This window comes from Alnus glutinosa, chromosome 12, assembly GCF_958979055.1.
Source record: "Alnus glutinosa chromosome 12, dhAlnGlut1.1, whole genome shotgun sequence".
Lineage (NCBI taxonomy): Eukaryota > Viridiplantae > Streptophyta > Magnoliopsida > Fagales > Betulaceae > Alnus > Alnus glutinosa.
The window spans coordinates 1931769-1959501 of NC_084897.1; the positions used below are offsets into that span (position 1 = coordinate 1931769).

At 35.9% G+C, this 27733-nt stretch overlaps 2 protein-coding genes across 2 annotated transcripts; one reads left to right on the forward strand and one right to left on the reverse strand.

Moving 5' to 3' along the window:
• Positions 1-242: 242 nt before the first annotated feature.
• On the forward strand, positions 243-2881 carry LOC133852131 (uncharacterized). Its single transcript, XM_062288808.1, has 3 exons — positions 243-509; positions 654-1069; positions 1498-2881. Exons 1-3 carry the CDS (start codon positions 444-446, stop codon positions 2669-2671), a joined length of 1656 nt encoding a protein of 551 aa, XP_062144792.1. The 5' UTR covers positions 243-443; the 3' UTR covers positions 2672-2881.
• A 7351-nt stretch (positions 2882-10232) lies between these two features.
• Positions 10233-17645, reverse strand: LOC133851895 (BRCT domain-containing protein At4g02110). The gene is made up of 10 exons (XM_062288520.1): positions 17476-17645; positions 17258-17347; positions 16999-17103; positions 16449-16550; positions 16244-16328; positions 15519-15588; positions 15280-15324; positions 11830-14196; positions 11428-11644; positions 10233-10892 (listed from the first exon to the last, which is right to left on the reverse strand). Exons 1-10 carry the CDS (start codon positions 17554-17556, stop codon positions 10341-10343), a joined length of 3714 nt encoding a protein of 1237 aa, XP_062144504.1. The 5' UTR covers positions 17557-17645; the 3' UTR covers positions 10233-10340.
• Between the last annotated feature and the right edge of the window lie 10088 nt (positions 17646-27733).

Genomic DNA, 27733 nt, shown 5'->3' on the forward strand with positions numbered 1-27733 from the left:
ACTAAACGGCATTAAAAATTATATAAGAGTTTAATAAATAGCATTATTTTTTTTAAAAAAATTAAGCATTATTCGATGTAAATTATGTAATATAGACTCATAGGTATTAGGCAACATAGGTGGCGAGTGTGAGTGAGGAGAGAGAATCTACGGTGTGGTGCCAGCTATGAAGTTGAAGGATCAAAGCTTTGTGTGAGGGTCAAAGCTGGCAAGTTTTTCTTTTAAAGCTTTGTTTGTGTCCACCACCTTCCCTTATTTACACCAGAAAATCTTTTAAATCCTCCATTCATTCTCTCCCTCTCTCTCTCTCTCTCTCTTTCTCTCAGTCTGCTCCCATTTTCCCTCTCTTTCTCAGACTATATTTAGAGCAGAGGAAAATGTATTTCCGTTGAGGGAGTGAGAGAGAGAGAGGGGTTGGTTCTTCTTCCACAAGAGCAACAACAATGGCTGTCGCTTCTCCATGCCTGACTGGTAGTGAGAAGAAGCACTGGTGGCTTACCAACAGGAAGGTAAACCTTTGGTCCTTCATATATGTCTGATTCAAATTTACCCATTCTCTGATCTCTTTCAAAAGTTATTGTTGGATCATTTTGATTGCATTTTTCACGTACAAGCTCTAACCAATTGCGTCTCTTATATGTATATATATGTAGATGGTGGATAAATACATTAAAGATGCTCGCAATCTGATGGCGACCCAAGAACAAAGCGAGGTTGCTTCGGCACTCAGCCTTGTCGACGCGGCTCTAGCCCTCTCGCCGCGGCTGGAGCAAGCCCTGGAGCTCAGAGCCAGGGCTTTGCTACATCTGAGGCGGTTCAAGGACGTGGCCGATATGCTTCAGGACTACATTCCAAGCCTGAAAATGGCAAACGACGACTCTGGGTCTCTGTCGTCTGAGAGCTTGTCTCAGCCGCTCTCCAGGGAGCGAGTGAAGCTTCTCGGCTCCGGCAACTCGTCCACTGACTCGCCAAGTCGGGATCCTAGTTTCAAGTGCTTCTCTGTCTCGGACTTGAAGAAGAAAGTCATGGCAGGGCTCTGTAAAAACTGCGAGAAGGAAGGGCAGTGGAGGTAAATTCCTTTAATTTATCCTCTCTCTTTTGGGTCGTGTAAAAATTTATTACTCTGTTCCATTGATCTCGAAATTGACAATTTGTCCTTTTTCCTGTAAATATTATTGCATTTTGGTTCTTCTTTTTATGACTTTGTTTAATATTGAGGCGTGTTCAGTGGTTTGAGTAAATGCACAGCTGCTCATTATCAAGTTTCCACCTTTTTACCCATCAATGGCTTATAATAATATGGGTTTCAATTTATATATATTATTTTCATTAATAATACTACTATAACAAAGTGATTTTTTTTTAGATAATTCTACAATATTTTTTTGAAAATTATTATATTTCATTAAATTATATGCTGCATTAAAAAAAAAAAATTACCTCACAGCAGTGAAAATAGAAAAAGAAGATCTTAAAGAATTGTTTGTGTAAATTCAGGTACATGATTCTTGGACAAGCTTGTTGCCATCTGGGGCTAATGGAGGACGCCATGGCTCTACTCCAGACCGGCAAGCGAATCGCAACAGCCGCATTCCGCCGCCAGAGCGTTTGCTTGTCCGACGACAGCTTCTCCATCTCCACCACCGCCAGCACCACCACCACACCCACCACTCCACCACGCAATGACCCAACAGACTCAGAGACCGTAAACCAGCTTCTCAGCCACATCAAGCTTCTTCTACGTCGCAAGACCGCCGCGCTCGCAGCCCTCGATGCCGGACTAAACTCGGAGGCCATCCGCCACTTCACCAAGATCGTCGACGGTCGCCGTGGGGCCCCACAAGGGTTCCTCGCCGAGTGCTACATGCACAGAGCCTCTGCGTACCGCTCGGCTGGTCGAATAGCGGAGGCTATAGCTGATTGCAATAGGACTCTGGCTTTGGACCCAACTTGCATTCAAGCTCTTGACACGAGAGCGTCTCTTCTTGAGACAATCCGGTGCTTGCCGGACTGTTTGCATGATTTAGAGCATTTGAAGCTTTTGTACAACTCGATTCTGCGGGATCGGAAGCTTCCCGGGCCGGCATGGAAGCGACACAATGTTCGTTACAGGGAGATTCCAGGGAAGCTCTGTGCGCTCACGACCAAAACTCAACAACTGAAGCAGAGGGTCGCTTCTGGGGAGACTGGGAACGTGGATTACTACGCTTTGATTGGGTTAAGACGTGGGTGTTCGAGGTCTGAGCTCGAGAGAGCGCATTTGTTGCTGTGCTTGAAGCACAAGCCTGATAAAGCTAATAACTTTATCGATAGGTGTGAGCTTGCTGATGATCGTGATCTTGATTCGGTGAAAGAACGGGCAAAGATGTCAGCTTTGTTGCTCTACAGATTGCTCCAAAAGGGTTACTCGAGCGTCATGTCTACGATCATGGATGAGGAAGCGGCTGAGAAGCAGAGGAAGAAGACTACAGCTGCATTACAAGCAGCACAAGCAAAGCCAGTCCAGCAAACCAAAGAATCCAAACCGGAATCGGAAATGAATTCCTCTTCTTCTAACACGTCGGTATTCCAAGGGGTGTTTTGCCGGGACCTTGCTGTGGTTGGGAATTTGCTTTCACAAGCTGCGTTTAACCGTCAAATTCCATTGAAGTATGAGGCGTTGAGCTGCTGATCGAATTGGTGGTGGGGTAGAAAAATTCAAATTACTTTGAGATGTTACCGGCAGGGGAATCTCTGGTCCCTTTTTCTCTCTATTTGTACAAAATTAGGACTGCCGGAAAATTTTGTCACCCTTTTACTTGTTTATTTTCCTTTGTCTACGACTCTACTCTATGTACAGAATTTTCAGTACCGAATTATCTACTTTTGGGTTATGCATGCAGCCTATATGCTTTATTAGCTTAAAAATTTGAATCTAAATGTTCTTTTTCTTTCACTAGCTTTCATATTTTGTATTCGGGGGTAAATAAATTTCCAGCAATTTGTTATCAAGATTGTTAGTTGCTCTTGCCAGCAAATATGAGAAAGCTTTCTCACCTGTCCAAACAAGTGGACAGAAAACAGCAAAATTGTAGGGAAAGCTCAATCTGTATTAATGGGTGTTGCCGGAAAGATGGATAGTAGTACAGTGTTGTTGTAATTGAGAGGGTGTTTGAAAGCGAAAGAAAGAGAAGGGTGGCATTGGCTTTTATCGTATGTCCTATGTGGCTGCATTTAATTTTCATCTGGGTAGTTTTATCCATGGGACTGACATAATTGACATTCCAATAGATCTTATTTTGTTTTCTACTTCCAAGTTCCAGCAGATTGGTGAGCAAGTTGGTGAACAGTATCAGTGTGGAAAAGAATTGCCATAAGCATGGTTTATGGGAGAATCTAGCTGTTGGGTTTGTGGCTTTGAGTGCATCTGGTTATGGAGACGTGGCAGGGTTGCACTGGTCCAAGCTACTCAAAGAGGACAGTATATATGTGTGAAGAAGTCCCCCACAGAGGAAAAGGAGTTGTCAGTTTTTTCCAGGCCTGGCTGATGTACAAACAAGAGAAAGGTCTAATTTTTACACTCAATACAAGAATGCATATGGGATGGGGTTCTTAGAAAGGAAATGTCAAATCGACCTTCACTTTATCATCATTAGTGCTTTGGGGTGTTGATTCCCTGCTACCCTGTTTGCCATCATTGCAGGTTTTTGGAGCTAATGTGGATTAAAGACTTTTAAAGTTATATATTTTTAAAACACACAAATAAAAAGACACTTTTTTATGAATCAGAGCATTAACTTTGATCGGTTGAGAAATCAATGAGGCCTTCTCAACCTCCCAAGCTAGAAATGTTTAATGATTTTAGGGAATAGGCACATAGCTTCCGTTCAAAGGAGGGAAGAAAAAAAAGGCTGACGTGTTTTGTTTGCCTATGAAAAGGTTGCATCATTATTTCACTGTTCCAGGTTGTCACTTTGCTTTGAAGGAGAGGACTGTTGCCAGAAAATGTTGACTCTTTTAAGGTCAATTTTTAAGTGTTTAATTGGTCATGGAAGCTATCATCCATTTGGGTACCCATAAGTCAAACATCTTCTCCAAGATCTGCTTCATAATTATCATTTGGATGTCATTAATTAGTGTGATTAAAAAATACTAATCAAGTTCTAACAATTTTCTTGAGGAATTTAAGACATTTCTCCAAGTTGATCATTAATTTTTTTTTTTATATCATTGTATTAGCAAAATCACTTTGTTTACTCTTTAAAAAAAGGGCTCACCAATCGTATAATTGGCTCAAATAGTAGTGTTTTCTTGAGCCTTACAAATATTTACTTTTCTTTCATTCCAAGTGATTTTTGCCCTTTATTTCTGACGAATTGGACACTATGCTTCAACGCCACTCAATGATTATATATGTTTGCTTTTGTTTTTCTTCCCCTAGGCTCCTTTGAGCCATTCAAATAACCAAAATTCTTCTCATTGAAGAGAAAAATATAAGAGGTTTTGTACATCGAGATGGCCTTGTTATAATATGAGATGCCCAATTTTCGATAAGCATTGAACATTGTTGTAAATGATTTCTACTTTGTTGGAGCTTGCAAAAACATAATTGGCTTGAGAATTGAGATAGAGTATTGTAATTCTTAGGAGGTTAGGTAATTATTTTATGGATAAAAGTTTTTTTTTTTTTTTTTTTAATCTCAAATGGGTTCAAGAAAATTTTTCTAACACTCTATTAAACAAACATATCTCTTAAATAGAGGCGAAACCAAAAAATTTAGTTGTAGGCAAAACTTTAAAAAAAAAAAAAAAAAAAAAAAAAAAAAAAAAAAAAAAATTGAACGAAAATTGGCCCCTGATTTTAGAGTATGTAATTGTATATATGCTCTATTAAAAGTACATACGAAAATCATAGGGTCGGTTTGGCAAGCATATGTGTTCACTTAAAATTAGTCAAATATAAAGTATGTTGGGAAAGCATAACCGACCTTTATTTCTCTTCGGCTAATGTGCACCAGCGAACCATCCGAATTAAACTCACTCAAAAAAATTTAACAGTGTAAAAATAAAGTTAATTAAGCTCACTCGTATTGCAGGAGTCAGTAACCTTGCCACCAAAAAAACTCATCAGAAAATATATATTAATTTAATAGATTGAATTGATATAATTTTCTCGAAAATAATGAAGTTATTATATACTTATTTGCCGCGGATATGGATGAAAGAAGAAATGCATAACACTCCATGTTGTCATAATGACAGCCCACTATTCTGCAATATATGTCCATTATATGTCTCACAGCTCACTTTTTCACTTAGAAAATTTTCTCAGACTTATGATTTTGTGTTGAATTATATGAACACTTGCATTACACGAAAGCAGCACAAGCTGCATTAAAGTATTTATATATTATTGTATTTTTAGCTCCGCATGACTATGCATGCACCCCTACTGATTATAATAATAAAAAAAAAAAGTTAAATACATATTTGTCCCTTGTGCTTTACGATCTTTATTTTTTGCCCCTTCAGTTTCACTTTTTACCAAATTTGGTATATGTGGTATATGAAAAGATGGAAATGGTATCTCCGTCTGATTTCCCGTCCAAAACTAACGTCCACCCACGTCATTGGGTACCTAAAAATTTGAAGCCCCAGAACCCAATTCTTTACACATCGTTTCCAACAACATGACAGAAAATGCCGTGGGTGAACGTTAGTTTTGGACGGGAAATCAGACAGAAATACCATTTCTGTCTTTTCATATACCACATGTACCAAAATTGATAAAAAGTGAAACTAAGGGGGCAAAAAATAAAGGTCATAAAGCACAGAGGGGCAAATATGTATTTAACCCTAAAAAAAATAGAAAAACATATATATATATATATAGCTACACTAGATTGGTGAAACTCATTGGTGGGAGAAGTGACAAACAAGCCTCGCACGTCCCCATCTTTCCTTTTTAAATCTGCCATTTACAAGCATGTATTAGAAGTCATCGCTCTATAGAATTGTTATTCACCCACTAGACATGTGAGAAAAACATGTCTTTTACTAGCTTTTGTTAAAAAAAAAAAAAGTAAACGTTTCTAATGTTACACTAATTTCACAATTGACATAACCTAATTGGTCGTGGAAACATAAACCCCAACGACCAACCACTCCCACCCTCCAAAAGCGGAGACCGACCTTGCAAGGAGCGGAGCTACGTGGTAGGTTGGGGGTTTCCCTCCAAGCCCCCCTTTTTTCTTTCAAATATTCTTATAATTTTTTTGAAAATTAACATTTTTACCCTCTTAATTTTTTTTTTTAATATCAAAATTTTAAATGCTAGCTCCGTCCCAAACCGACCGATAACCCGAGCAGCTTTACTAACATATACATATGGCAATTTTTTGTAAATTAAATTAAAAAAAATTCTGTACATTTAGAATTGCACCTCTGACAAAATATTACTTTCCCCTTTGGTATTTTTATTATTATTATTTTTTTTCTCCTCAATATTTCTATTAGTACAACGCAAGTGAATGCAGTATTAATTATAGAAAAATAAATAAAAAATTGTTGTTCACTTTTTAAAGCATATTTTATTTTCTTGCGGCGAAAGAAAAGGTGTTGTTCACGAGGGACACCAATTTTTGTTTTACTTTATTCTTCTGTGGTCAGAGGCTTTGGCTTTAGCCTTTGGGGGCATCTCCCCAAGCCCCTTTTAATTTTTTGGGGTTTACATACACTGTGTGAATAAGAAAAATTATTCCCGCTACAGAATGACCGTAACACCCATGCTTAGGAGATTTATTAAGCATCCAAAGTGGAAAATGCGAGGAGAGAGTAGTAAATTGGAATTTTAGTGATAATAACTGAAAATAACACGTGATGTTTGAATGTTGGGAACATTGAAAAGAGGGGAGGTCGTGGCCAGATATGATGATGTCAGTGACAGCGCATGTGCATCTTCTTGCTCCCGCACTTCTGAATGGGAGAAAAATTTTTGGGTGTTTGTTCCAATGGTGTCCATGAAAATTCTGACAAAATTTCTTTGTTGTTTTGTGAAGCATCATGGGAAGAGTACAAGGAATATGTAAGTGTTTTAGACTTGTTGGGACTCCATTGGAGCCTATTTAGACCCGATTATTGAGATCTGAGTCTGTTTTCCTTTACAGCCTATTTTTTTAAAAAATATTTAACTCTAATGATACTTCTTGCGTTTTTATTATGAACTTAAGACAAAATTAGAGAATTAAAATTAAAATTTTTAATTTATTTAATTAAATGGGTCGGATTGAGATTGACATATATTTTCTTATGACTCTTTTATCAATACCTCTACACGTAAACACGAGTTGTCAAGTATAACCGAAATATTTCGTTAAATTACTATTTATTTAGATGAAAAAGTTATTTTATTTTATTAATATTTTAATGAAGATTAGGTGCAAATGGTTCGGTCTAAAAAGAGATATACAACGTACAAAAAGACAGGTTGATGGAGTTAAAAGAGAAGGATCGAGACATAAATAATAACAAAGGGATTTTTCTGTCTTTTTGGCCCTTACAGTTGGTACTAGAAAAAGGTAGTGGTTGGACTTTCGAGCTTCTACAATAAGATATGGGGAACACAGGATTAGGGTGAAGGAAGAATGTGTACCCCCCCCCCCCAACTACTTCATGTTCCTTTCCCATAAAAGTTATGGCTTAAGAAGGAAAAGCTTAATAATATCGAGGAAAATACACAGGGCTACAAGCAATTATGATTAGTGATTATTGACTCTAACAGCAATTGTTTAAGGTGAATTCTATTAACTGTAATAGTTTCGCTTAGACAATTAGCAGTTATTTTATAACTAGCAGTTAGCGATTATTATGACCCATAAGTATTAAAGTGTCTCATATTGCTAAGAGATCCTTGTCTTGTAGACTTTATAAGTCATGGACACCCCTCCTCTCTCAAGGTGTCTTTTGAGAGTGAGTAAGACTCATAGACTTTTACATGGTATCAGAGCAAGTTCCTTTGACAATGATGGGTCTTTTCCTCCTTTTGTTGAACAAGTCTTTGGCCAAAAGATGTCACACGTAAGGGGGCGTGTTAAAGTGTCCCACATTGCTAAGAGATCCTTGTCTTGTAGACTTTATAAGTCATAGACACCCCTCCTCTCTCAAGGCGTCTTTTGAGAGTGAGTAAGGCCCATGAACTTTTACAATAAGCGGAGGTCTTTTGAGCCTCTTGATTGTATTTTGAACATTTCTTGAACCTCTTTTTTGAGCTTGTTTTAAATAAATTTAGGTTTTTTCTTTTTTTCTATATATATATATATAAGAAGAAGAAGAAGAAGAAGAAAGCATACAAAAATTGAAGGCAGATGTATGTAAAAAGAAAATTAGAATCGAAAGGTAAAGATAATGATTTTATAGCTCTATACAAATCCATAACATTACAAATATAAAATCAATCTAAAAAACACCAACATTTCAAATCATTGTCAGTCTATTGAAAACTGATCCAGAAACTCCATGTTTGTAACAATACAGAGATCCATTTAGAAGGAAACACTCCATATTCGTAAGAATACACCAGTATTGGGTGTAACTCTATCAAGTGTAAAATGAATCATCCTGTTTTTTCCAATAAAGGTATGTGCAAATTCAATATGGCCGGTGATTAAGCTTGACACACAATGGCAGCGTGGCAAGAGTAATTCTATAAGTCACTCTTATGTATTTCTTATATCACTCTAAGAATGATGTGACGTTTAAAATCATAACTTGATCAAAATTCAATAGTGATCAATCACAAGCTCAAAGGTGATTTTAAAAGTCATATCAATTTTTTAAAGATACAAGAGCGACAAAAAAATAATTTCATGCATTACTCATGTCACAGTGAGGCACAAAGCACAGAGAGAGACGAAGTTGGCGTCTTGGTGATGGCAAGAAGAGAATGAGTCTAAAACCTGACTAGCAAATATGATGAAAACCATATTTTGAATCTTCGATATTTTCATTTCGCGTAATACTTACATAAAACGACGCTTTTGGTGTTAAACTAAGCACCCATCCCAAACCTTTAAATAGCTAAACTAATCCTGCTCTAGGCAGTTAACGATTATTAACTGACTATTCCAAACCTTAAAATTGCTAACCACTCTAACTTAAGTGATTAGTATTTTTTTCTTTTTCTTTTTTATAACCTCCTTCAAAAGCTGTTATGCAATTAGTGGTTACGAGGCGATTATAATCGCCTCGTTTGCACAGGCCTAAGTACTTATAAGAAACTTGTAATAAAAATTGTAATATCTTAGCAACACAAACATTTGAATCCCATCAGTAATTTCTTTGAAGTAATACTATTTAATAAACTGTTATAAGACTGTCGTACAACTTGATGTGTAACAGTGAAAATCAATTCTTAATTTTTTTTTTTTTTTACAAGTCCTGATCCTATGACTGATTTTCAATACCACACCATCAAGTTATATGGCAACCGTATAATAATCTACTAAATATCATACCTTATTTCTTTAAATGGACAAATGAATGGTACGTTTAGTACATTGGAATGATGAATATGTAGAAATATAAATGACTATTACTAAGAATACAAAAGGCTAGAATGAATGATTCTTCCTATTCATTTGTTTGATGATAACACAAGAATGACGAAATTTTCAAATCGAAATAGAATCAAATTTTAACCAAGTTTTCTAGTTTATATATATATTAATCTCAATGCGCTTTTTACTCATTCTAGCAGGCCCATGCCATTTGCACAAAACTGTTGAATGTAAACGTATTTAAGGCTTCACTCTTGCCCAGAGTTTATGAGTTTCTCTAATGGGCCTATAACGCAAGGATCTATTGGCGCCATGACAAAAAATGGCCCATTTAAGTCGCATTTCTTAAGTAAGAGCATCTTCAATAGACTCTTTAAAATTTTACACAACATCATTCGACCAAAATGTAGGCCAATAAAAGTTATTAAATCGGTTTTGGAGAACACATACCATACAGCCCCCCAAAACGATGGGCCATAGATTTTCAATGGGTATAAATTGCCACCGTACTTTTAAACTATCATGTATCTTTAAAATCATTTAACTAGTACTTTAACGCTCATTTTCATTAAGTAAAATTCAACACATCAAAAATACTTAATTAAAATAAGAAATAAGCTATATAATCAGAATTCTAACTCATAATTCCTACTTTAATATTATGTTAAATTACAATTTATTTCAAAAGTTTAAACTAACAAAAAATAATTAATTTAATTATTTAACTAATATTTTGACACCTACTACTCTAGTAAAGATTTTCTACAAAGTATATTACAATCATTTGGAAACTAAATTGATTTAGAGTTAGAGGTTCCTTTTTTTCTTTTTCTTACCAGAGTTGGTGTTACGTCTGCTTTCGCTACACTTGGCACAAAACCAGTCATCTTCTGGAACACCTTGAAGGGGAGGATCACAGCAATCAATGTGGGTGCCAACCCCACAACCAACAGAACCACTTTCATCGCCGCAGATCAACATCACTTCCCCTCTATCAGAAGACCCACAAACTTGGCAGGTTGTATCGTTGCTGCCATGATCATCTGGTGGTGTCAAGTCCTCAACAATCTCCTCTGCCTTGCTCTGCAGGTAAGCAAATGATTTCTCTGCCCAAAGATTCGTATTGTATAGCACATGTCTCTCAAGGGAGTACCCAGGCTTGCAAACATATTCCACCAAGTAATCGGCTACAACACAGGGTATCTCGTGTTTTAAGAACTCCTGTACCCACAAATCGACACGTGGCATGCCGGTGCTGATAACGGCGAAGTCAACTCCAGACTTGAAAAAGCGGGAGTAAGGAGGTGAAGTTGCTAATATGTTCCCATCTCCAGCCTTCACAACACGCTTCAGAGTATCCTGTTTGACAGAAATGAAAATAAGTACCAACATCAACAAAAGAGTAGGGAGATAAGCAACCTATTGTCACGCTCCAGACTACATTGCATTCTTATGAAGCTTGCAAAAGGGATGTCATTTTGTGGAATCTATGGCAGAAATTGCTAGGGTGTGGTGTCTGCGTGTCGAATTCGAGTTACGTTGAAGTATAGGTACAAGACTATATAAGTCAACCTTAATATTATATATTTAATTAAACGAATCAAACTTTTCAACCCTAACTTTTTAATTTTTTGTTAGGTTTATGTCGGGTTCATAGGTCGTATTAAAAATTTTCAACTCTAAATGTCATATGTTGGGTTCGGATCGTGTCATGTTGAGACATAAATATAAGATTATATAAGTCAATCATAACCTAATCTATTTAATTGAACGAATGAGATTCTTCGATCCTAATTTGCTAATTTTATGTCGAGTTTATAAGTCGGTATCAAAAATTGATAACCCTAGAATTAGCATGGAAAAATGTAAAATGAGATTTCGATAACAAGCATACCAAAGGTGGCGCAATGCATTCTCCATATATGATAATGCGCATTCCATAAAACGCACCACGGCCCGTTCTCTTCCTCAAGAGCCGCCACTTCCTTGGAGCCTCCAAATTGATTGCCCCATCTTCACTAAGGCCATTTTTGTGCCATTCATAAGGTTCCTCTGCCAAGAATCTTCCTGCCTGACTACAGGCAGTAAGATAATCAGTCTTAAGAATCCACCTGCACTCGAGATCGAACCAATTAGAACATATGACAAGTGATGTATCATAAAAAAAAAAAAAAAAAAAAAAAAAAAAAAAAAAAAAAAGCTTTTTTGGCTTGGCAAATAGAACCCCAGCTGGAATTCAGTCAAATAATTTGCCATTATTATGCAAAGTTTTGAACTTATGCTGGATGTAACGTACCTTCCAGATGCAGCGGCAGCAAAGAACTTCTCCGTCCTGCGAATTGGATCTGTGGTTATTAAGTGTGTAGCCTGGTATGACCATTGATGAGAATCTCGGCAAAGTCTCCCTTTCAAACGCCTAATAACTTGTTGAAACTCCTTTCTTAGTAGTCGATGCGCACTCAATATAAACCATGCAGGTTCAGGTTTCTCACCGTTTGGACTCTCTCCCGCTGATGTTGAAGAATTTGGATTCTCCTTCCCTGCCTTTTGATTGATCTTCCTTGGCATTATATTAGATTTAACAGATGGTTTCCTGATGCACTCTTTGCCCTGACTTAAAATTTTAACTGGCTTGTTCTCCTTCTCCACTTCACAACAGTTCTCTGATTCATTTGTGGGAACAGGGCAGCTCTTAGTTTTACCAGAAGGAAGCAACACTCTTTTCTCCTTTTCTGTCCCTGTCCCCTCATTGTTCCCAGTCCCACTCTCTTCACCATCCACACCTTTCTTAGATTTCATTATATCCATCTTCATCTTGGTCCTACCTATAGGGCGTTTTTTCCCTTTATTCACTTTCTCTTTGCCTTCATATACATCTAAGCTTGTTGAAACAAGCTCAACATTCTCGTGACAAACAGTCTTCTCTAGTTCAACTCCATTGGCGCCTTCCCCTGAAGCCATCGCATCATCATGCATGCTCGTGTTGTAGTCATTTGTTATATGCTGCACCATTTCCAAATTCTCTTCCATGATTGTATCTGCTTTATCTGCCAATATAACCACCCCAGACTTCTGTTCATCAAGTGGCTTCTTCAACTCATCTTCAACTATGTCCTCTGGAGCCTCCGTTTCATCACCCATCGATTCATTTTTATTCTCCATATCGTTGGCAGACTTCACGACATTTTCAGTCCGCACCTCCTTCAGTGTTTCAATATTAACAGTTGGAAGAGACATCTCAAGCTTCATAGAACTGGAAGACTTCTCATGATCTGCTGTCTTTTTCACTTTATCTGAATGAATTACAGCATCATCTTGGGAGGTAGTTTTATTTACGTAGACAGGACCCTTTTGGATATTAGCAGTAGTTGACTTGGGTCTTGAACCCAGAGTCTTCTTGGCAACCGTCTTCTTCCTAAGTGGTTTTGTTATCAAGTTATCATTTCCTCCTTCAGGCAAGCTTACATTGCAAGGCCCGTCAGATTTCTCAGTCGCCAATTTTTTGTTACTGGCAGATGACTCAACATCTTGCTGCTGATTCTCTGGCTCCCCTTTTTCTCCAACTTCAAGTGCAGATTGCCCCATACCTAAATCTACTATGTCAGGCTTGGTGGATGAGGCAGGCTGTCTTAATCTCTGAAAAGATGATTGAGGCGTCTTCTCATAAGCGTCATTATCTTGTCCATTCTTTGTGGTCACGGTTTCAGAGGAAGGCACATCACATGTCAATGACTTCTTGCTACAAGTAGAGGGTTCAGTCGTTGATATGTTAGCATTTGAGGTCTGTGCAGCATTCAGATTAGCAGTCTTATCCATATGAAGGCCATCATTGCCAAGTAGAAAATGGCTGTTAGCTCCATGGGGGCCATCGATCGAAGTTGTTGGTTCCAATCCCTGAGTTTTATCACCCGCTACTGGACTCGTTGCTGCGCAGGGTTTTGCATCAATACTCACCTTCGGTGACTTAAAGCTAGCATAAGCAGCATTTGCCATCCTCTTTTGAGGCAACAAACCACTTGACTCTTCTCCATGAACTAAATTAGCTCCTTCCCTAGAAGTTTGAAGACAACCAGAGCCAAATCTATCCTTTGCTGTTTCGACTCTGAAGGGAAAATTGTCAAAATCATCACTGACTTCACCCAAATGTGCTTTAGAATGGTCACTTATATTGCCTGGCATTTCTCCAGAGTACACTGGAAGTGAGGATCTCCTTGAAGTTTTCATCGAGTCACTTAAAGGACTAAACGCGGCATCAGAATGAATGGGCCTTTTGCCATTTCTCGAGGTAGATGTCAAACCATTGCCCACTTTCGTAGGATCTGGATTTTGGTCAAGCAGGTCAGGTAGCTCACCAGAATTAGTATTCTGGCAACCGACCGCTTTAGAAACATCAACATTATCAAAGCTTGATGCTTGACCAGATGTTTTCCCTTTTCCAGGAGTTAATAACATGTTCGTTGTACTTTCAACATTCAATGGACCCTTTGGTGCAGGTGAGAGTTCACCTAATGATTTGGGCAATTCAGAGGTTGTTGGTATCCCAATTTTTGAATTATGAGGACTCTTATTCATGTCTCTCCCCCAAAATTGCTTCACTGCAGTGTCTTCAGCCTCTTCTTCAGAATCCTTAGCCTCTGCTTCCATCATCTCCAACTCATAGCCACTGTTAAGAAAAGAAACTTTAGTAGATAAATCAACATGGTCTTTACGCTTCATTTATTCGTATAAGCAACTAGTCCAAGGAAAGGAAAACCATTAAACTAATCAGGAGGTGACAGCATGATTCTACAGTGAAAATTCTTAAAAAACCTTAAACACATTGCTACACGTTGTGTCTATTGCATCAACTGACCAAAATGCCTAAATGTATGCTTGTTTGCTTAATTAAAAATATACCCACCAGACCACAAACACAACTTTACACAAACCATGAGTCACCAGGCACTGCAATTGTGTCTATGTGATAACTTCCAATGTTACCACATTGGAACGTAGACGTAGTTTTAGGGCAATAAGCAAAACGTTCAACTCCCTCCCTTTCTCCTTTTCTTCCTTAATTTAAGATACAAGATCAAAAATAGAATCCGCAGCGCATCTAATCAGTTAAAATTGTGTCTCCACTCAGGTCATGCAATAATTGTGTTCCAGGCTCGAAGAACTTTACTAAAACAATCATAAACTTCTTTCCTTCTGTTAGAGTGATGAGGTGTATCTGTGAGGTGTCCTTATTCTAGAAGATGGATGAGGTGTCCCTATTCTAGAAGGTGGTGAGGTGCCCCTATAATTTGTCCTAGGGTGAGGTATTTATATTCCAGAATATTGTATTTGTTCCTGGATTGAGAATGCCTTATATATAGATCCTGAGCCTCTCTCACACCTCTTATTTCTATATATCAATCTATCCTGGGGATTTGTCGGCAAATGCATAAACTGTAGGCACTCAAGGTCAGGCGTCAAGGGCTAGTATCAATACCAGAATAAACTCTCCTCAAATGAACGGGAATTAAAAATATATCAAAAGGAACAACTCTGCCTATCAATGCAAGCAGGCATATGATGAAGCCAATTACATCATATGCTTGCTTGCATTGATAGGACAGAAGTATAACCAAGCAGGCAAAAATGCAAAACCACCTTCTCCCCTCCTCTCCTTTCCCATGCAGCCCCCAAGGAATAGATTCTTAGATGCATAGGACAGAAGTATAACATTCAAGAACACACACAAACTCGGATTCAAATGCCTCACCTCTTGTTATAATTATCTTCTGGAAGAATCTCCCAATCCCTTAAGCTACAGAAGAATAAAGGCGGTTAGATAAAAGAAAAACCTCTCATTTCATACAGAAAGGCATATATATATAATCTCAGTTTTTTTTGTTTTTTTTTTTTTTTTTTGTGTATAAGGTTATGAGATAGTATACTTCTCATCAGAATAGACTTCAGAATTTAAAAAGACATAAAAGAATGAATAGCACATCAACATACCAATCTTCCAACCATCGATGATTGACAAGCTTTATCATCTTGACTTTTTTGGCAAGTTCATACTTCTCCCCTACATAAAATAACAAACTCCATTAAAATTTAATGCTACTGAACTACTCAGTCCACATATATACCGATCATCTCCAGCTAAATTATCCAAAATGACCTCTTAATACAAAATTCTAAACCGATAATGGGAAAAAAAAAATAAAAAATACGTAAGCTTTTTCTTTAAGTGTGTCTCATGTCGCTCAACAAACAAAAGTTGCTAAGGAATATAAAACATATTAAGACATTTCAAGCACCAAGATGCACCAAGATTTACCAGAATTCTGCAGTATTTAGCAGAGCAGCTGGTCATGCAAAGTCCATCATAACCATATAATTTATTGGTCAACAATTTAAATCCTAAGCCATTATGGAATTTGTCATTTTCACAAACTTAGATCAACTGACACATTCCACCAATTTAGGAGGAACACTATAGAATTCTTGTTATGAAAAACCAAAAAATGATTGTATTTGGCTCAAAAAGCAATAAATAACTTGTGCTCACTAAAAATGCACAACAAACGCTACCCAAAATAAACTATGCATGAAGAAAATTTGGTCATGGAACCCGGGGAGGAAAAGAAGATTATAGCAAATAACTGTAGTATATATATAAAACTATTATTCATATTTCATTTTATACATCATTTTTACTGGGAACACGGAAAACGCACCCTCAAATTTATAGCAAATGAGATGAGTGACCTTGTTTGCCACCAATGGCTTAGAGAACTTAGCACCCATCAAGCTGACCATAACCTGAGAAGAAAAACAAAATCAAGCCATAATACAATGTCCTTTCATTAAACCACTGTCCCTAGTAACTCCTAGTAGAATCCCTACTCACAGTTGAAAAGCGGCACTAGGAGAAATGCGTACCATAATGTCATCTCGATCTTGCCGCTGATATCCAGTTAAGCATATAACTAGACTTTTGGCACCCGGTATCCCATTCAGATCCTTGAGAGGCCTGTACATAATCTGTTAAAAGCAAATATAAATATCTAATAGCACGCAAACAGTATTACGAGGAGAAAAAACTGATTTCCAAAAGAATATGTAGATTACAAACTAGTATTTGGCAAATGATTTCTAAAACTATGGGTACAGGTTCTTTAGGAGAAACGTTTAAGTTTTCCACAGAGAGTCTACCAAAATCGAAAAAATAATTTTCGGAAATAAGCGCTTGTTGCTGATATCTAGTCACCCTGAAGTGCTACATTGATTTGAACATGCATATACAAAACTGAAGCAAATTAAGAAAACCATGAGAGCATTTTCTAAACCTGATAAACCACAATTAAGCAACAAGGAGCAAAATCTCTTCTAGCTAATACCAAAATCACTTTGAACAAGACATATTCAACTATATAAATGTTATATCAATCTAAAAATTCAGTCCACCTAGAAAACCAGATAAGAAACACACCGAGGTGGAATCAACGGGCATTCCAACATCAAAACTATGATCAACCCACAAGGCTGTGACGAGCGTCTTGCCGTCATTTCGAGCAGCAATGCACACAGGATCATCCTACACAACACACGCACACTAACTATAAGCATACACAAACACTACCAGAAGAATTCACCAACAATACACATAAACAAGAATTACATGAGTACAACTTTGAATTAAACAACAATAATCAAAGGGAAATTGAGTGAAACCAGAAATTAGGGCTTACATAAACAAGCTTATCCACAATTACATGAGTACAACTTTGGCTATACTGACCAGCATCAACTCCACCGCCATAAACAAGCCTACATCGAACCTACAATAATCGCAATTTTCACCAATTAAATTCAATCTATTACCAATCAAATCAACTTAATCAACAATCCAAAAGTTGAGAGAGAGAGAGAGAGAGAGAGAGAGAGAGAGAGAGAGAGAGAGAGAGACCTTGTTTTCATTGACTGGATCGAATCCGAAGAGAACGAAACGGACGTCGAGAAACGCAGTGGAAGGGGAATTGCTTTCCATCGGGGAATCGAATGTCAGTGGGGAAATGAAATTCGAGGAAATCAAAATCCCAAGAAGAGGGAGGTGAATGAAGGACTAGCAACGAGAGTTTGAAATGAAGGAGAGAAAAGGAAAAGAGGGTTTTGTCATTTGGTGCGTCTAATAAAGCTTGCCGTGGAAGAGTGAAATAGTGGGAGGGAATTGTTACTGTTTCGTTGCTTTTTGATTTTGGTGATTTGGCGGGACGACCAAAATATGATCGTTCATTGTCGCGCCACGTTCCGCTGGAAAGATGTTGGATTTGGGACACGTGTAAAGACCGGCTTGACACTCTGCTGCCTGAAGTTCTTGGAGATACAAATAATTGGCATTTGAATTTTATTGTAACAATTGACGAAAGTTGTAGAAGCTTGTGATTGAAAAATCACATAAAATATATATTAGAGATTTATGGACTATAGTGTCTCGTTTGGTAACGGTTATAAAAACACTTTTCTATTTTCAAATTATTATTTTTTTATTTAAAAAAACATTATGAAACATTTTTGAATGTAGACCTCAAGAAAAAAAATATTTATCACCCGGCACATAAAAATGTATTTTCAAACCAAAAACAAAAAATACTATTCAAAACCATTATCAAACAATTCAGGATGTCATTTTATTGGATGTAACTCTTGCTGTGTAAGAGCCTTAGCTTCATCAATAATATTACAACATTCTCAAAAAAAAAACCATTATCAAACATGCTATATTAAAATTAAGGGAAAAATGCACAATTGGTTATTATGATTAGCCTCAATTACAAATCGTTCAATCTGGTATTAAAATTAATTCAGAGATTCATGTGGTTGGCTTAATTTACAGATCGCCCAATGAATACATGTGTCTGACAGTTGGACACGTGTCTGACAGTCAGACACGTGTATTCCAATACTCGTGTCTACTTGGACACGTATCAAATTGTTAGACACGTGTATGAAGATACACGTGTCTATTTTGTGTTTTTTTAAAAAAAAAATTAAAATTGTATTTTTTATTTAATTCTTTAATTATATTTTTAATTTAATTAAAAATACAATTAAAGAATTAAATAAAAAATACAATTTAAAATTTTTTTTTCAATTTAAATTTTCTTATTTCTGACCACAAATAACGTAATATTTATTTTACCTAAAAATATCACAAAATCAAATTACACAAACTAATAATGTGGATTCCTTCAATTTTATTTTTCTCTCTATAGCCAAAAATGTTGAAATAATACGATATACTAGTTTCAATTTTATTTTAAACAATTCCATAATTTTATTTTTAAAAAGTGATTTTGTATATGAGGACCATTTTTATGAGTCATTTTTCTATATTTCGGTTTTTTAGAATTCCCAAAAACCAAAATATGATAATTGCCAAAAATGATAATAACAACACAACTTTGTAAATGGTAAAATATATCACCAAAAAACATAAAACTGTACGCATGCATATTTTCCATGCATAATAACCAACCACAACAAAACCAAAAAAATGACACAACAATATATATACAAATACAGTAAAATGTATGAAAATTATTATAGCCAAAAAATGAAGGAAACAAAATTTGAAAATTACTCACAATCCTGTACTCTATGATGTAATATATGGTTCTTGTATTTTTTTGTACCTGCATTTTTTGGGAGGAAAAAATTAATACTAACAGAAAAAATTAGAAACAAAAACAAACGTTACATATATTACAGAGAGAGAGAGAGAGAGATACACAGAGAGAGATAGAGAGAGAGAGGTAGAGAGAGAGAAAAAAAAAAGGCCAGAGAAGGTACTGAACCCTTACCCTAAGTGGTGGCCGGCCGGAGTTTAGACAGGTAGAGAGGGACAGAGAGAGAGATATAGAGCGATATATTAGAGAGAGAGAGAGCTGGAGAGAGGGCGTGTCACTGGCGGGAAGGGCGGACGCACTGTGGCTGGGGAGCTAGCCGGTGCGGCTGTGACGGAGAGGGAGAGAGAGAGAGAGAGAGAAAACTTAGAAAGGAAGCTACCCATTTCGAAAATATATATATATATTTTTTATAAAATAATATATTATTTGAATTTTAAATAATTTATATATATATATATATATATCGCAGTATCTGGCCAGGTGGCGCGCGGGAGAACTCCCGCGTAGCTGTCCTGGCCAAACAATTGGACACGTGTCCAATCAAGGACGTGGTATTATGCCACGTCCCCAATGGGCGACGTGTATTTAAAATACACGTCGCCCATTGAAGCATTTGTATTTAATAATAAAATTATATTATAATTATATATATATATATATATATATATATATATATATTTATATAATTTAACCACGTAAACAAAAATACAAACCCATGCAACCCTAAGTGTATGTACTATACATATAGTTAAGCCATAAGCTCTAAAACTAAACCGTAAACTATAAATTAAAACTAAACCTTAATCCTAAAATTAAACCCTAACCCTAAGTGCATATACTATATATAGCTATAAACCATAATCCTAAGTGTACGTACTATATATAGCCATAAACCCTAACCCTAACCCTAAAAGTATATACTATATATATATAGCTATAAACCATAACCCTAAGTGTATGTATTATATATATAACTATAAACCATAACCCTAAGTATATGTACTATATATAGCCATAAACTCTAACCCTAAGTGTATATGGCTATATATATATATATCATTTTTATTCCCTTTTTTTAAAAAATTTAATATTCTATTTATAAAACCCACATATAGTACATAAATTCAATGATCGATTTACACATCTCTTGTACAAACATGGATAAGAGATGTGTAAGAGAATGAAATTAAACATTTCTCTTTAAAGAATGAGAAAAATCAACATTTAGCTTTTTAATTGTTTGAGAAGATTCTCTCTTTAACTTGATTGAATAAAATTCGACTTAAATGCCGTAAAAAAACTATAAGATATACGCTATAGTTTTTTTCATTTTTCCAACTGTTTAGATTTAATATCACAATCTTTCTCATACAAAATTGGAGTAAATATACTGTAGTTTTTTGTAACAACACATAAGCCAAATTCATTCGAATTTCTATAATATCGGAACAATCTAATTATAATCAATCTAGGATTTAATGTTATATTTAAAAGTGTACAATAATGACACGTGAAAAATATATTGATATTATTATTCATAAAATGTAAAATCAATTAAATTATAACCCATAGCCCTAAGTGTATATATTATATATACCTATAAACCCTAAAACCCCTAACCCTAAGTGTATATACTATATATAGCGATAAACCCTAACCCTAAGTATATATACTATATATAGCTATAAACCCTAACCCTAAGTGTATATACTATATATATCGATAAGCCATAACTCTAAGTATATATACTATATATAGCTATAAATCTTAACCCTAAGTGTATATACTATATATAGCCATAAACCCTAACCCTAAATGTATGTACTATATATAGCCATTGACCTAAGTGTAAATACTATATATAGCTATAAACCATAATCCTAAGTGTATATACTATATATATCGATAAACCTTAACCCTAAGTATATATATTATATATAGCTATAGACACTAGCCCTAAGTGTATATACTATATATAGCTATAAACCATAACCCTAAGTGTATGTACTATATATAGCCATAAATAGCAAGGTTAAGGTATATATATACAAGTCATTATAAATGTATCTAGTTTCTAAACCGTTTACATGCATGCATATCTATATATATAGTATTAATTATAGGTTTTTTAACTTTGTTATGTTTATTTTTTTATTTTTTTATTTTTTTTGTTTCTAAACGTAGATGGTGTACAAAACTAAACCCTAATTTGAACTATTTGGTTTAATTATATATATATATATATATATATATATATATAGCACCAAATTTGGTTTAATTATGCATATAGTACAATATATAAATTAGGTTAGGGTTTACGTACTTATCAGTATACCATATATATATATATAAATAAGGAACTCAATATGTAAACTACAAGTATAGAATTTACATATAGCATATAGCCTTAAAACCTAACCTTATGTGTATATGCTATGTACACCGTAATTATATATATATATAGCACAAATTTAAGATTCTGATATATAGTTAATAAAATAAGGAGTTTTTTTTTTTTTTTTTTTTTTTTTAAACAATGAACACAGAACACATTTTTTTTAATATATATTTGGAAAAAAATAACAGTTAGCCACGTGTATTTATTACACGTGGCAACATATAAACGCGTATATTTTATACACGCGGCCAATTGGGTTGTTTATACTACTAGCCACGTTGTCAGAAAGACACGTGGCTAGTTGGACGCGTGTCTACAGTAACCGGTACTATAGACACGCGGCCAATTGTGATTTTTTTTTGTAATGAGTTTGATAATAATTCAAATTGTAAATTATGCTATACTTTATCACATTATGGTTATATTTTTCTAAAGCTCATGTGATGTGATTTTTTAATTAAAAAATTAATTTTTATGTATTTATAAAAAATAAAAAATTAATTTTTATGCACTAAATTCTAATTACGCAAGCTTCTAGGGATGGGAGATAATTGCGTGACCTAATAAATTAAAAAAATTAATTAAACCTTTCGATGATACTTCAAAATAGAAGGAGCGAATTTTTATTTTATTTTATTTTTTTCTGGGCGAGTTTGGATCGGTTAGATTTGGATACAAAGCCTAAAAACCACGTGATAAATTTGTTGCCAACGAGGACCCTTTTAGACGGTAGGTACGACTTAAGAGTTAGCAGTCACATTAGAGAAATGATTCTCGTACTCAATCTTTACAACAGCGATACAACAAGCCTACGTGGAAAGGCACTTTTTTAATCTTTTTTTTCATTTTTTTTTTTCCGTCAAAACCGGTTGGAGGGCAAATGAAATTTCATTTCCCCCCAACGCACCCCCCCTCTCTCTCTCTGAATTCTCTCCCTACAGTCCCCGTCCCAAATCGGCGTCCCTCTCCGGCCCCCCCCGCTCTTTCTCTCTTCTCTCTCTCTCTCTGAAAACTCTGCGCCGTACAGTCCCCATGTCCGGTCGTCTCTTCGCCGGCTTTTCTCTCGGCGGCCGGCCTCTCTGTCTTCCGGCGTCCCTCTCCGTCAGATTTTCGCTCTCTCTCCGGCACATTTCCGCTCTCATCCGGTCGTCTCTCCGCCGGCTTCTCTCTCGGCGGTCAGCCTCCTCCGTCGTCCGGCGGCCCTTGCCGGTAGATTTCCTCTCTCTCTCTCTCTCAGGCAGATCTCCTCTCCGGCGGATTTCCTCTCTCTCTCCAGCTCTGCATCGTGTCCGACTCTGCAACTGTTGCTGCGTAAGCGAGAACATCGGGTCTGTCTCCGGCCGGCGACGCTAAAAAAACTTAGGTCACTCGTCTAATATAGACAGCCGGATTTATACCCTGTAAGTTATTTGGTGCTGAAAAACTATCAAATGTTACGGAAAACAAATTGGAATCATTTGGATAATATGTTATGTCTAATCTCCTGACTCAGTGCAACAAGGTTATTAATAGATTAACGAGTCTAATAGTATGTTGTCACTGCTATTATTTGTGCTTCATACATAACAATCACTTTTGCTGCAACTTTACAAGATAAAAGATTCTGGTTCACACCAATCTCGTTTCTTGCTTGGAATAGTTGTTTGGAAGATGTTCTGATCAAGTCGATTTCTGTAGCTTCATTCTTTTCACCCTTACATAATATGATTTAATGTTAACCAATCCGAGTAAAGAGAAAAGAGGATTGAAAATGGAAGTTTGGCTTCTGCTCTAAGCAAACCAAACTAAGTAATGCTATTTGTTAAATGATTATGCAGTTTTGGTTTTTTGTTGGAACCGAGATTCCAGTGTTTACTGTAAAGAAAGTTGTACTGACATTTGTTTGGTTAATTCATCCCAAAAAAATAAATAAATATTCTGCTGGATAATTTTTTTTTTCTTGAATTTTAATTGGTCTTCCAAGTTATAAATCCTCGTAAATCTTTAAAACCACTTTCTAAAACTGGTGCTAGGACTGCCTTTATGTAGTTTAGTTTGTATAATATTGTCAAATTACATACTTTTAAGGTTATTAGCTTAGCTTTTATGTAGTTTAGTTTTTTCATTCAATTAACTTGTAGTTCTTTTTAATGTAGCACTTTCCTAAATGGACTCTTCAAGTTCACAATTGGATAGCGAGGGTGAATTTGACGATGCTTTAACCCATCAAGATAACCGTCAAAATGGTTAGTTTTTTCACTTTTGTTTGAGTTATGGTTTTGTTTTGATCCACTAAGATGGTCAGCTTTTTTTTTTTTTTTATTTATTTATTATTATTCTAGGCTTTTTTATAAACACACTTTGTATTCTTTTTTGGATAGATGTGGGTGAAAAATTTGAAGAACCGAAGGATTTAATGACGTTTATTTCAGATGAAGAGTTGAGTGATAAGGAAGAAAATGTGGTACTACATGTGGTGTTAAAGGATGATGAGAAAGTTGAAGAACCGAAAGAATCAATGACTTTTAGTTCAATAGAAGAAGTTTGCTCTTATTATAGGAAGTATGCTAAGCAAGCTGGTTTTGGAATACATCAAAAAAGCTCGAGAAAAAAGAAGGGTATAAAAAGTTACGTAGTGCTTTATATGTACTCGTGGAGGTTCAGAGCGACCTACAAGTGATTCTGCGAAGCCTATTCCAGCAACTAATAGAACAGGGGTGTAGTGCCAGGATTTGTGCGAATTCATGTGATGATGGAACGTGATTTTTGAGTAAAGTTGAGCTGAAGCATAATCATTCGTTAAGCCCGGGCAAAGCGAGATTTTTTAGAAGCAATAAAAAAATTAGTGATGCTGTGAAAAAAAGGCTTGAGCTAAATGATAGAGCAGGAATACGTTTGTGTAAGAATTTCAACTCATTAGTTGTTGAAAGTGGGGGGTTTGAGAATCTTTCCTTTGGAGAGAGAGATTGCCGGAATTATATTAACAAGGCAAGAGAACTCCATCTTGGTAAAGGAGGTGCTAAAGCACTTTGTGATTACTTCAGAAGAATGCAAAAGCAGAATAGTGGCTTCTACTATGTGATAGATATGGATGATGAATGTAGGTTACGAAATGTTTTTTGGGCTGATGCTCGGAGTAGGGCAGCATATGATTTCTTTGGAGATGTTATTACGTTTGACACAACGTATTTGACCAATAGATATGACATGCCATTTGCTCCGTTTATAGGAGTGAATCATCATGGTCAATCTATACTTTTAAGGGCAGGACTAATTTCAAGTGAGGATACAAACACATTTGTGTGGTTATTTAAATGTTGGTTGGAGTGCATGAATAGTCAAGCCCCTAAAGCAATTATGACAGACCAGGATAGAGCTATGAAAAATGCATTCGCTATTTTTTTCCTGAAAGTCAACATAGATATTGTATGTGGCACATTATGAAAAAATTTCCTGAAAAGTTTGGATAACATGCTAATTTTGATGGCATTAAGAGTGCCATAAACAAATGTTTGTATGACTCTCAAACATGTGAAGAATATGAGGAAAATTGGAAAGATCTACTGGAGAAGTATAATCTTCATGATAATGCATGGTTGAATGGGTTATATATGAATAAGACATTTTGGGTGCCGACATACATGAAAGATACGTTTTGGGCGGGAATGAATACTACACAACGAAGTGAAAGTATGAACGCATTTTTTGATGGTTACGTGCACTCACGAACCACGTTGAAAGAATTTGTTGATGATTATGATAATGCTTTAAGAAGAATGGTCGAGAGTGAGACACGTGCTGATTTCGATTCTTTCAATCGCACAATCCCATGTATAAGCGCCTTGCAGTAGAGAAACAATTTCAAGTTGTTTACACAAATGCGAAGTTCAAAGAAGTACATGAGCAGTTTGTAAAAATGATGTCTTGTAATAACTCTCTTCTCAAAAGTGAAGGTGCGATTTCTACCTTTGAAGTTGTTGAATATGTTGCCGTTGGAGACCACTTAATAGAAAAGACATTTCTTGTGTACTTCAATGAAGAGGAACTGGAAGTGAAGTGCACATGTGCATTGTTTGAAGTAAGAGACATCTTATGTAGGCATTTACTTTCCATGTTACGGAAAAAGAAAGTGACAACTTTGCCACAAAGATATGTTCTTGACAGATGGAGAAAGGATATTAAGCGAGAGTATTCGAAGGTTAAGAGTAGTTATGATGTTATTGGTGATAATCCACATGCCCAAATACATGACAAAGTGAGAAACAATTTTGAAGAATTACTGGTGCTCACATCAATCAACACGAAGAAACGTTGCATGGAACTAATGAAAAGAATTGATCAATTAAAGGAGTTGTGGCGTTGCGAGAATCAATCTTCTGGCATTCCAGCTACTGTCGCATCGTCTAGCTGTAAAAAGGTGCTTAGTCCTGCGAAGGTTTCATGTAAAGGGAGGCCAAGAACAAAGAGAAAGGTGGATGTTATAGAAACAGTGGTAAAGAAATCCCAAGTATCGAGCAAGCCACCAAGAAACAACAATGATAAAACGAAGAGACGAAAAAATCAAGTTAGTGAATTTATTATTTATTTTTATTTTTTTTATTACTTCTGTCCACATTTTACTTACTTAAAAACATGTGTACTCCCCCACATTGAATAAACCATTTTTTAATTGTAGGCCTCCAAATCAACGGAAAGTCAAGACAACGCTAGTCAATCTCCATTGCCTTCTGTGTATTCTGCAGCTCACGATCATAGTACTAAGGTGATTAGCCAACATCTCTTTATGGATGTACTAATTTTTGACAATTATTTGATATTTCATGTACTTATTTAGTGTTTGTTTTTGCAGGATTCCGTCGCTTCATCATCGACAATTGCTCACACCACCAGTGGTCACCATCATTCTATTATTTCTCAGGTATAATTTGTGTTTTTTAAATTCATTGTGTTGTCATTCATTCATATAGTTTTTTGATTGGAATTTATATGCGTACAATAATGGAAACGAATCATGTGTGCATTAGATGAATTTGTCGATGGACCCCATAAATTTGTTATCCACATTGATAAGCCAACACAAATACCAAGAGGCTTTCACTACAGCCTTACAAATGCGTGATGTGTCAATTGTGAATTGGCTATGCTCTCAGGTAAATCACTTGATAGTATTGTGTTATTAAAATGCATCAATTTTAGATGTCTGAATATTAAAGTTGATTTTCAGGTTGATATACGGTGGGTCTTGACTATGGATCCTCTCCCTTTGAGTCAAGAACTATTACTTCAGTTGTTGTGGCTTTTACCCTATTGTATCAATACCAACCCAGCCGAAATAATTGCTTAGATGACAGACGTTTTTAATTCCATAATCCCAACTGATCCGGCAATTGAAATGCATGTGCGCAACATCTTCAATCAAGTTTATGCCGCACTCAACCATATAAGTGTCCTGCCCACAATTACTGATGTTATGCGGTCAACAATACGTGTTCTGATGAATGGTTTACTTCCACCTTTAGACCAATATGATAGTTAATGGTATTTGATCACATGGCTTTTACCTCCCAATTGCAACTGAAATGCTGTCTATATGAACCAGAAGTTAATTTTCTACAATTTTTGTTATTTGTCTTTTTGTTCAATTGGTCCAACTCTTTGAGGACTTGTATTCCATTTTGCAGATTGTAGAAACATATTTCTGTTCTTCCCCTGGGTTTGTTTTTCTTTAACTAATGTATGTAAGATTAATGTCTAGCTTGTTTGCTTATGTGCTTCAGAATGCTAAAGCCATATGTAAGATTAATGCATTGAAAAGCTGTTGTGGGTTTAGTTGCACAAGTAGGTTGATTTTGAGACTGACATGCAGAGATTCTTTGTTGAAGGAACAAATCGTTGCACTTTGTGTGATTGCATGTCTTGGAATGGGATGCTGCCATTTCATATATTGCAAGTGATTTATTTGTTGAAGGAATAGATTGTTGTGCTTTGGCTGATTACATGGCTTGGAAACATATTGCACATACTATTTTTACATATTTACGATAATATTGAGAGAAAATTTTGTTATGGCTTATGGATACTATTAAAGTGAAAGACAAATTTATTGATTGAAGGAACAGATTGTGCAACTATAAATTCTATGGTACTTCATTTACAGTTGT